Genomic DNA, 11593 nt, shown 5'->3' with positions numbered 1-11593 from the left:
GCTCTTAAATACCCGCGGGTATCCACGGGTTCCGCATGCATGGATTCAACCAACCACAGATCGAGAAAACCCGGAAGTTCTCTCTCCAGCACTCGTTGTTTGAGCATGTAGAGACTATTTTTTCTTGTCATTATTCCTTAAACAATACAGTGTAACAACTATTTACATAGCATTAGGTATTATAAGTAATCTAGAGATGATTTAAAAGTACAGGCAGTCCCCGGGTTATGAATGAGTTCCGTTCCTGAGTCCGTCTTTAAGTCGGATTTGAAGTCGGAACAGGTACATCCGGTATTACTTAGCGTCAGTTAGTGAAACGTTTTTCTTAGTATATAGTACAATTTTACCTTTCTATGCATATAAAACTTGAAACATACATATTTCAATAATTAAACCACCGTGTTGCTTAGTAATAATTGTAGCTTTCATTGGGGCAGGGCCTTTCACATGCTCCGGTAGAATTGTTCCGATCGTTGACCAACTGTAGCCTAACACTTTTCCAATGACCAATGGCATTTCACCTCTTTCTGATCGCTTTATTACTTCCACCTTATTTTCAACGTGATCGTGATTATTTTCATGAACAGAAATACTGCGGATTCAGGGCTGTGCTGGGTCCTAATGTTCACCCCACTGAGACATATTAAATAAAGTCCAGGGTTCCGCTGGGTCCTAAAGACCACCACACTGTAACAGTTTAAATAAGAGACTTGAGCATCCGTGATTTTGGTATCTGCGGGGGGTGGGGGGGTCCCGGAACCAGTCCCCCGTGGATAAAGAGGGCTGTCTGTAATAGGATTGTGCAACACAGAAACAAGCATCTCACTTTGTTATATCCACACTGCCCGTTGTAGCTTACCGGCACGAGTCCCATTCGCTTCACACGGGCTCTGGAGAGTATCCAAAGTATTGAGCAAAATGGGAAGGTTTTGTTGATTATTTCAGGGGAAGATGATCATGTGGATGCTCCAATTTAACAGTGTGCTACTCTCAAACTATACAAACTAGTTAAAGGGTGATCACTATTACTTTCTTTAAGGAAAGAATTTCCACACTAGTCGTCTATAAACAGAAGGAATGGGAGAAGTGAAGTCTGGTGAATTCTGCATCTAGTTAAATAGACAATATTAACTATGTGAAGAATAACTATCAATATGATATTGTGACTTATGTACAATTTAGAACATAATGTAACAATAACAATAAATCTCAAATTCTTCTCACCTGTGTCACTAAAAAGATGCCACTAAGGTATAAGACCAGACAAACAGCGGCTGTTAGATAAAGACGTTTTTTCCGGAGCAGAACAGGAAACTTATCTTGTAGGCATGTTATAATGACTTCTGGTGGAAACAAAATATCAGGTGATACAACTTATTAGTATTTAATGGGTGTGAAGTAATTTCATTATTCTGCATTTTTTTCTGTGTTGCTTTAAATCATGTGCATCTGGTTTTAATGGAGTCTGAATATGTTTGAATCACAGCCATGGATTTGACTGTTGGCAAAGTTCTGTCATTTTTTGAAGGGCAGCTGTGGTTGAATTGATACTGAGGCTTCTCTGTTTCTGGCTAAACACCTCTGGGAACAGTGATGTATGACCTCAAATAACCACAATCATTTTCCTTTCAACAAGGTGTGACTCTAGTCAACAAAAAGTTCTCTTCTTCCTTTTCAATAATTTTAGCTTCACCTAGGCTGTCAAGAAAAGGTTCCTGATGCAGAGTTTCAACATGAAACATCAACAATTTCCTTCCTCCTTCTTGGCTTATTTTCTGCTTCAAATTCCAGCATTTTCACTCTTTTATATGTCTAATATCTTATTGAATATTCTGCATATATTTCTAGGAGCAGATATATCAGTTTTCAGCTTGATTTTCAATCATGCATAAAATTGCTCCCAGTCTATGCTTTATTAACCTCACTTAACATTAGTTGCTACACCCATAATGAGGGACCTTCCTTGAGATTTCTCCTGCTAATCAACCTCCTTGGATCATCTTCTCAAATTAGAATAAAACATTAAAGTTCTATCAGTTAGGAAATCATGAGAAAGAGGTGACAAAGGGTCAAAAGGTGTTGAATCATTGTGAGTAGCGCTAAGGAAATGTAAGGGTTAAAAAACAATAATAGGAGTAATATATAGACCTTTAAACAGTAGTAAGGACATGGTCTGCAAATGACAATGGGAGGTAGAAAATGCATGTCATAAGGGCAATGTTACAATAGTCATGAGGGGTTTCAATAACCAAGTAGATTGGCAAAGTCTGGTTGGTGTTGGATCCCAAGAAAAGGAATTTCTAGAATTTCTACAAGGCCTAACAGATAGAGCAGCTTGTGATTGAGCCCACTAGGGAATCAGCTATTCTGGATTGGTTGTTGGATAATGAACCTGAATTGTTTAGAGAGCTTAAGGTAAAAGAATCCTTAGGGAAAAGTGATCATAATATGATTGAATTCACCCTGAAATTTGAGGAGAAGCTGAAGTCAGATGCATCAGTATTACAGTGGAGTAAAGGGAATTACAGAGAAGAGATGGCAGGACTTGACTGGAAAAGAACACTGGCAGGGATGATGGCAGAGCAGCAATGGGTGGAATTTCTGGAAGCAATTTGGAAGGCACAGGACATATACATCACAAAGAGGAAGAAGTATTCTAAAGATGACAGACATGTAGGAAGTTAGAGATTGGGAAGCTTTGAAAAACAACAGAAGGCAAATAAAAACGTTATTAAGAAGGTAAAGATGGAATACAAAAGTAAACTAACGAATTATTTTAAAGAGGATACCAAAAGTGTAATAGCGTAAAAGAGAGGTGAGAGTAGAAAACGATGCTGGAGAGGTAGTAATGGAGGACAAGGAATGACGGATGAATTGAATAAGTATTTTTCATTATTTTTCACTGTGGAAGAGACTAGCAGTATGGTGGAAGTTCATGAGTGTCAGGGGTCAAGAATGGGTGAAGTTGCCAATCTTAGGGAGAAGGTTCTTGGAAACTGAAAGATCTGAAGGTAGACAAGCCACCTGGACTAGATGGTGTACACCCCAAGGTTCTGAAGGGGGTGGCTGAAGAGACTGTGGAGGAATTAGTAATGATCTAACAAGAACCACTAGATTCTGGAATGTTTTTGGAAGACTGGAAAATTGTAAATGTCACTCTACTGAAGTCAGTTAGTCTGACTTCAGTGGATGGGAAGATGTTGCAATCAATTGTTAAAGATGTGGTTTCAGGTACTTGGAGGTGCATGATAAAATACACCATAGTCAGCACCATTTGCTCAAGGGAAAATCTTGCCTGAGAAATCTGTTGGAATTCTTTGAAGAAATAACAAGCAGGATAGACAAAGGAGAATTGGTGAATTTGGATTTTGCACTTGGATATGCACTTGGGTTTTCAGAATGCTTTTAGCAAGGTGCCACACATGAAACTACATAACAAGTTAAGAGCCCATGATAATACAGGAAAGAGTCTAGCATGGAGACAACAGTAGCTGATTGGCAGGAGAGGCAAAGAATGTGGATAAAGGGAGCTTTTTCTATTGACTGCTGCTGACTAGTGGCATTCCACAGGAGTCTGTGTTATGACTGCTTCTTTTTACATTGTATGTCAATGACTTGGATGGTGGAATTTATGGCTTTTTTGCAAAGTTTGCAGAAGATAAAGATGGGTGGAGGGGCAAATATTTTTGAGGAAGTAGAGAATCTACAGGAGGATTTAGACAGATTAGGAGAATGGGCAAAGAACTGACACATGGAATACAATGTGGGAGTTGTTTGGTCATGCACTTTATTGAAGAAATAAAAGGATAGATTATTTCCTAAATGGAGAGAAAATTCAAAAATCTGAGGCACAAAGGGATTTGGGTATCCTTGTAAAGGATTCACTAAAGGTTAATTTGCAGGTGGAGTTGGAGGTGAGGAAGGAAAATGTGATGTTAGCATCCATTTCAAGAGCACTAGAGGATAAAAGCAAGGATATAATGTTTAGGCTTGATAAAGAACTGGTGAGGTCTCATTTGGAGTATTCTGAGCAGTTTTGGGCCCCTTATCTAAGTAAGGATGTGCTGAAACTGGAGTGGGTTCAGGATGATTGCAGGATTGAACAGCTTGTTGTATGAAGAGCATTTGATAGCTCTGGAATTCACTGGGATTGTAAGAACGAGGAGTGAACAAATTGAAACTTATTGACTGTTGAAAGGCCTCAATAGAGTGCATATGGAAAGAATGTTTCCGATGTTGGGAGAGTCTACGGCCAGAGACACAGCATCAGAATAGAGGCGTTTTCTTTTTGAATGGAGATGATGAGGAACTTCTTTAGCCAGAGAGTGGTGAATTTGTGGAATTCATCGTTACAGGTCATTGTGAAGGCTGTCATCAGGTATATTTCAGGCAGAGGTTGATAGATTCCTGATTGGTCAGGGCATGAAGGGATACAGGGGGAAGGCAGGAGATCGGGGCCGAGAGGGAAAATGGAACAGCCATGATGAAATGGCAGAGCAGACTCGATGGGTCGAATGGTTTAATTCCACTCCTATGTCTGTAAGTCAATTTCCTCATGTTTTCCTGAGGCTTTTAATAGTGGAAGTGTGTGGAAACCTACTTCCTGTTTTCTATTTAAAGATTAAAGTAGGGGACAATCTGCATATATTAATGTTACTAGAATTCATAAGAGCTGCTCATGTCCCAGGCAAACAAAGTTTCCACACACCTGAAGATGCCTTCAGGAGTCATAGAATTATAGATCAGAGAACACTACAGCACCGAAACAGGCCCTTTGCCCTATCTAGTCTATGCCAAGCTATTAATCTGCCTAGTCTCATCGATCTGCACCGGAATCATTGCCTTCAGACCCTTCCCACAAATTTCATCTAAATGTTGAAATTGAACATGAATCCACCAATTCTGCTGGGAGTCCCACACCCTCACCACACTCAGAATGACCTCTAGCTCCAGTCTTACCCTCCCCAACCTCGGTGGAAAAAGCCTGCTTGCATTTACCCAATCTATACCTCTTATAATTTTGCACAACTCCATAAGAGTTTAAAGTTCAAAGTAAATATTTTAATTGAAGTACATATATGTCACTAAATACAACCCTGAAGTTCGTGCTCTTGCGGGCATACTCAGTAAATTAAAGAACCATAATAGAGTCAATAACTACACCAACAAGTTGGACAAACAACCAATGTGCAAAAGACACTGAACTGTGTAAGTACAAAAGAAAAAAAAATCAATAATAATCAATAAATAAGCAATAACTATTGAGAACATGAAATTCAGAGTCCTTGAAAGTGAGTGGTTAGGTTGTGTAACAGTTCAGTGATGGGAGAATGAAATTATCTCCACTGCATCAAGAGATTAATATTTGGGGGTGATAACTGCTACTGGATATGTTAGTGTGGGTCTTTAGGCTCCCGTACCTTCTTTCTGATGACAGCTGTGAGAAGACAGCATGGCCGGGGTGGTGGGTTCTTGTCTGCGACAGTGCTCCCTGTAGATGGGCATAATGGTGAAGGGGGCTTTACCCATGATGGACTGGGCGATATCACCTTGTTTTTGTTGGATTTTCTGTTCATGGGCATTGATGTTTCCATTACAGGCTCTCCTCAGCAATGTAAGTTTTAAATGTCATACCAAATCTTCACAAACTCCTAAGGAAGCAGAGGGGCTGCCGTGCTTTCTTTGTTATTGCACTGAGCCCAGGACAGGTCCTCTGAAATGATAACACCAAAGTACTTAAAGTTGCTGACCCTTTCCATCTCTAACCCCCTGATGAGGACTAGCTCATGGACTCTAGTTTCCTCCTCCTGTAGTCAATAACCAACTCCTTGGTCTTGCTGACACTGAGGGAGAGGTTGTTGTTGTGATACCACTCAGCCAGATTTCCAGTCTCCCTCCCATATGTTGATTCATCCCACCTTTGCTTTCGCCAGTGACAGTGATGTCAGCAAACTTAAATATGGCATTGAGCTGTGAGTATAAAGCGGGTAGAGCAGGGGCTAAGCACGCAGCCTTATGGTTCATCGTGTTGATGAAGATCATGGAGGAGATGTTGTTGCCAATCCAGACTGCAACTGAGGAAATGGAGGATCCAGTTGTACAAGGAGGTATCAAGGACAAGGTTTTGAAACTTTTTGATTAGTTTTGAGGGATGATAGAATGTCAAGCTGTAGTCAATAAAGAATATCCTGATGTATGCATCTTTCCTGTCCAAATATTCCAGGGTTGAGTAAATAGCCTGTGAAATATATCATTTGCTGTGGACCTGATGTACTGGTAGGCAAATAGGATGAGATCTAAGTTACTTCTCAGGTAGGAGATGATACGTTTCATCGCCAGCCACTCAAATCATTTAGGCAGGTTACCACATTCTTCTTAGGCACCGGTATAATTGAAGCCTGCTTGAAGCAGGTGGGTACCTCAATATCTCAGACTGCTGAAACAAAAGGTTAAAGATCTTGGTGATCCCTCAGCCAACTGATCTCTGTGGGTCTTTTGTATTTGACCAGGTACCCTACATGGGTCAGATTCTTTCTGTGGGTACACCTTCCTGAAGGATATTCTCACATCAGCCTCAGAGACAAAAATCACAGGGTCATCGAGGGATGTGGAAGTCTGTGAAAGTGCCTGCATGTTTTGATGGTCAAGTCAGCATAGAGGCATTGAGTTCATGTGGGAGTAAAGCCTTGGTGTCACCTAAGTTGCTTGGCATTCAAGCCCTGCCACAGTCGTTGGGCAACCTTCAGTTATTCAAGTTTGGTCTGGAAATGCCAATTCGCACATCTGATGACTTTACAGAGATTGTACTCTGAACCTCTTGTATCTAACTTGGTTGCCAGACATAAATGTCACTGATCTGGCCATCTACAGATTGCAAATCTCATGGTTTAGCAAAGGCTTCTGGTTAGGGAAGTTTAAAGAGAAATTACAGGTTGTAGACAGTGGTAAGAATAATTCAAAGTAGGAATATTGAGAAGTTATTGAGAAGCGACCTACAGCACATCCCTATGGTACTCCCACACCATCTTCCACCCTACCCCCCCCCCCCCATCCTTTCCCTCAGTCTCCTCACATTTTTCTAGGCTGTAGGACATAAAGTTATAAACTATTCAAACTTTCCTGATAACTCGGGTCCTCAATTCTTGGCGACCTCCTTGTAAATTTTCTTTACACTCTTTTAATCTTACTGAGATCTTTCCTATAGGTAGATGACCAAAACAGCACACAGTACTCCAAATTAGGCCTCACAAATTCAATGTAATATCCCAGTTCCTGTATCAATTGATTTATGAAGGCCAATGTGCCAAAAGCTTTCTTTATGACCCTAGCTACCTGTGATGCCACTTTCAAGGAATCATGAATCTGAATTCCCACTCCCTCTGTTCTACTGCACTCCTCAGTGCCCTACTACTCACTTTGTAAGTCCTGCCTTGGTTTTTCCTCCCAAAGTGCAACATCTGACACTTATCTGCAAATATAGTCCTGTAGAATGTGATGAGTATGGTGGGTGGGAGATGGACTTTCCTCAGCCTTCACAGAAAGCAGAGACACTGCTGGGCTTTCTTTGCTATGGAGCTGGTGTTGAGGGACCAGGTGAGATTCTCCACCAGATGAACACCAAGAAATTTGGTGCTCTTAACGATCTCTACCAAGGAGCCGTCGATGTTCAGCGGGGAGTGGTTGCTCTGTGCCCTCCTGAAGTCAACGACCATCTCTTTTGTTTTGTTCACATTCAGAGACAAGTTGTTGGCTCTGCACCAGTCCGTTAGCCACTGCAGCTCCTCTCTGTAAGCTGACTCGTTGTTCTTGCTAATGAGACCCACGACGGTTGTGACATCGGCGAACTTGGTGATGTGGTTCGAGCTGCACAGTCAAGGGTCAGCAGAATGAACAGCAGTGGACTGAGCACACAGCCCTGAGTGACCACCGTGCTCAGTGTGATGGTGTTGGAGATGCTGCTCCCGATCCGGACTGACTGAGGTCTCCCTGTCAGGAAGTCTAGGATCCAGTTGCAGAGGGAGGTGCTCAGGCCCAGTAGGCTCAGCTTTCCAATCAGTTTCTGAGGAATGATTGTGTTGAATGCTAAACTGAAGTCTATGAGCAGAAATCTCTAATAGCCTCCTATATGGTCTGAAGGTATCAGGCCCTGGGGATTTATCCACCCTAATTTTCCTCAAGACAAAAAACAGCTCCTCCTCTCTGATCTGTATATGGCCCATGACCTCACTGCTGCTTTGCCTCACTTCTATAGATGTGTCTCTCTACCGAGTAAATGCAGATGCATAAAATCTGTTCAAGACCTCCTCCATTTCTTTCAGTTCCATGCACAGAGGACTACTCTGATCTTCCAGAAGACCAATTTTATCCCTTGCTACTCTTCTGTTCTTAATATTGTAAATCTGTAGAAGCCCTTGGGATGCTCCTTCACCTTGTCTGCAACAGCAACCTCATGCTTTTTTTTTTAGCTCTCCTGATTTCCTTCTTAAGTGTTCTCTTGCATTTCTTATAATCCTCAAGTATCTTGTGTGCTGATTCTGGCCTATAGTTGCTATACACCTCCTTTTTCTTAGCCAAATCCTTGATATGTATTGAAAACCAAGGTTCCCGAAAACTGTTACCCTTGATTTTTATTTTGAAACATATACACCTCTATTACACCTCTATGAACTGATTAAGGAAACTTTCTTGAACACATTTGACAAAATCTATCCCATCCAGCTCTTCTATAGTATGGGAGTGCCAATCAATATTGTAGTTCCTTTTCACGCCTTGTGGTGTATTGGGCTACATTTTTGCTATTTCCATTGCATTTGACTGGTTTTTACGAGGCCGTGCTGCTAGTTCGACACTCAACCCAGCACAAGTGGAAAGCATGCAAGGAGCTGGCCAGTTTCAAACCCGGGATATTTGCCTAAAAGTCTGATGCTGATGCCACTACACCACCAGCAACTAAGTCAATATGTGGAAAGTTAAAATCCCTTACCATCACAACCTTGTGATTCTTTCTTCCTCTGGTTCCTGTGGACTGTTGGATGGTCTATAATACAATCCCATTAACATGGTCATCATTTCTTATTCCTCAATTCCACCCATACAGCCTCAATAGACAAAATCTCCAGTCTGCCCTGCCTGAGCACAGCTGTGACATTTTCCCTGACTAGTAATAACCCATTCCCCCTGAACCCTTCCTGCTCTATCACACCTAGAGCAATACTGAGCTGCCAGTCCTGCTTCTCCTGCGAAAAAGTCTCAATAATGGCTACAATGTCAATCCGACATGCTGACTCGTGCCCTGATCTCATCCGCATATCCTGCAATACTCCTTGCATTGAAATATACATAATTCTGAACATTAGTCCCACTATGCTCAATATTTCATTTCCTGACTTTGCACGTAGGCTCAACAATATCTTCGCTTGCACCCACTCTGCTATCTGCTCTGATGTTCTGGTTCTCAATCCCTGCTGTTCCAGTTTAAAACACCCCCCATACATCACAGCACTAGCAAACCTTCCCACAAGGATATAAGTATCCCTTCTGTTCAGATGCAAGCCGTTCTGACTGTAGAGAGCTTCCCTGGTAGAGAGCCAAATGATCCAAAAACACAAAGCCTTTTCTCCTGCTCCATCTCCTTAGCTACATGTTAAAGTGTATGATCTTTCTCACAAGCATGTGCCACAGGTAGCAATTCTGAGATCACAGCCCTGGACGTCCTGTCCTTTAACTTATGTCAGTTACCACTTGAGAGTAGACAGTCTGAGAAGCAGTTTAAATCTTGTTTTGCCATTCTTAATAATTTCACAAATTTAGCCCAAACTAATTTTGGACAAATAATGATAGTCATTTAAAATATTTTATTGCAGACAAAGTTTTAAATGTAATTGACAGTTTTAAAAAGGACTCAACTATTGGCCTGGATTGTGAGTCTCTGCATAAGGTTCGCAAAATGGGCACCAAAATACTAAATAGAATGCATTCTTCTTGGGTTCAATGTGACACAGTTGTACCTCATGTCAAAAACTGTTGCCTGCAGGGTCTTCCGAACACTTGATTTATGTAGGAGCTGCAGAGAAATTGGCCGTTCAAAAGCTGAGGTAAGACTTATATTCAGTGCAGGCAGCCCTGTGGCACTGCAGGTAATAGAAGCATTGAAATATAGAAAACCTACAGCACAATATGGGTCCTTCAGCCCACAAAGTTGTGCCAAACATGTCCCTACCTTAGAAATGACCTTGGGTTACTCATATATTACAATGTACTTGATGCACCATCAATAACTCACACTGAGACGTAAGGCGAGATATCGGCTTTTATTGACTGGAAGAAGGAACCAGGAGTGAGTGTCTATCATACAATGTCCTGGAGACTGAGGCCGAGCGTCAGGCCTCAGACCTCCTTTATACAGGGGCCTGTGGGAGGAGCCACAGGAGCAGTCAGCAGGGGCGTGTCCCGACAGGCACATAGTTCACCACAGTACTACTGCCCAAAAAGCAACTAATTTCATGATATAAACAGTGAGGTTAAACCTGATTCTGAATTTGTGCAAATTGGAAAATAACAGTCCTGTTAATTGAATTGGGATGGTTGAAGGGTGGCAAATGCCAATATAAATTGTAACAGTGTAACCTCAAACAGAGCAAAGATCTTTCAAATGTTAGAGCCATATTATGCACAAAGGAATTGGGTTGAGGCTGTTAGAGGTCTGTCATCCTTGGTACAACTTATCGAACAATATAATAAACAAAGGAGAGGTAATTCAGAGTTTGGTTTGAAATCCACCTGCAGCTAGGGATGGATGTAATTGGGTTGAAACATAATAATATTTTTCCTAAATACATTCATAATTATTTCATTAGCAGTATGCAGTAAGGAAACTAGTACAAATGCATTCAGAATTACTTATCTAATCAATTAGTAGCTTTGCTCTTGATAATATGGGATGGAAATGAAGTTAAAACTTGTTACACTCACCTACTAGTACAGATTGACTGGAAAATCCCAGTGTAACAATTGTGCAGAAAAATATAATGGACCAAAGAGGAGAAATTGGCAAATGAAGAAGAGCTTCTGGGCAGGCAAGAAAAGCCAATCCAAAACCTGGAGTGAGAAAGAAGAGTAATCTGGCTTCAATAATGAGACTAAAGTTGGTACAAACAGATTTGTGTTAAGCAGCACTCAATCCAGTGGTAAGAATTTGGTTTTGCAATTGTAGTAACTGAACAGCACCGACTGGCCTATTCCCAATCTGCCCCGTTTCCTTCTGCTACAAGGAACAGTCGGAATCAACCTCACTATAGGTAGCCTGCTTCACCATTTGCCAATGCCATGTGCGATGCAGCAAGTTACCACAATATTGACTAAAATGAAGCAAATGAACACTCCCAGTATTTTATTCGTTCAAGTTTAGTCCACTGAAAATCCTGTCCACAGACTTCATTTGATTGTTATCGACAGTAAAGCAGACCCTCAAGCAAGTCTCTCGGAGCAAGGGCATAGACCAGATCGGAAGTCTGAATCTGTAACTGACCAGATATGCCAAGTTGACTGCTAGCTGGTTCATTCTACCACTCTGCAAGAAACCCTCCCAGTGTAC

At 41.4% G+C, this 11593-nt stretch overlaps 1 protein-coding gene across 1 annotated transcript in view; it reads right to left on the bottom strand.

Moving 5' to 3' along the window:
- Window positions 1–1209: 1209 nt before the first annotated feature.
- The window catches only part of LOC132397645 (sodium- and chloride-dependent neutral and basic amino acid transporter B(0+)-like), a 47770-nt gene continuing 37386 nt past the window's right edge, over window positions 1210–11593 (bottom strand). The window contains exons 9-10 of the mRNA XM_059976414.1: window positions 10972–11097; window positions 1210–1343 (exon numbers count right to left, since the gene is read on the bottom strand). Of these exons, the coding sequence (XP_059832397.1) occupies window positions 1210–1343; window positions 10972–11097 (260 nt within the window). The remainder of the gene's footprint in view (window positions 1344–10971; window positions 11098–11593) is intronic.

Source organism: Hypanus sabinus, chromosome 8 (genome assembly GCF_030144855.1).
Source record: "Hypanus sabinus isolate sHypSab1 chromosome 8, sHypSab1.hap1, whole genome shotgun sequence".
NCBI classification, from domain to species: Eukaryota; Metazoa; Chordata; class Chondrichthyes; order Myliobatiformes; family Dasyatidae; genus Hypanus; species Hypanus sabinus.
This window is presented reverse-complemented; position numbering and strand designations above follow the sequence as displayed.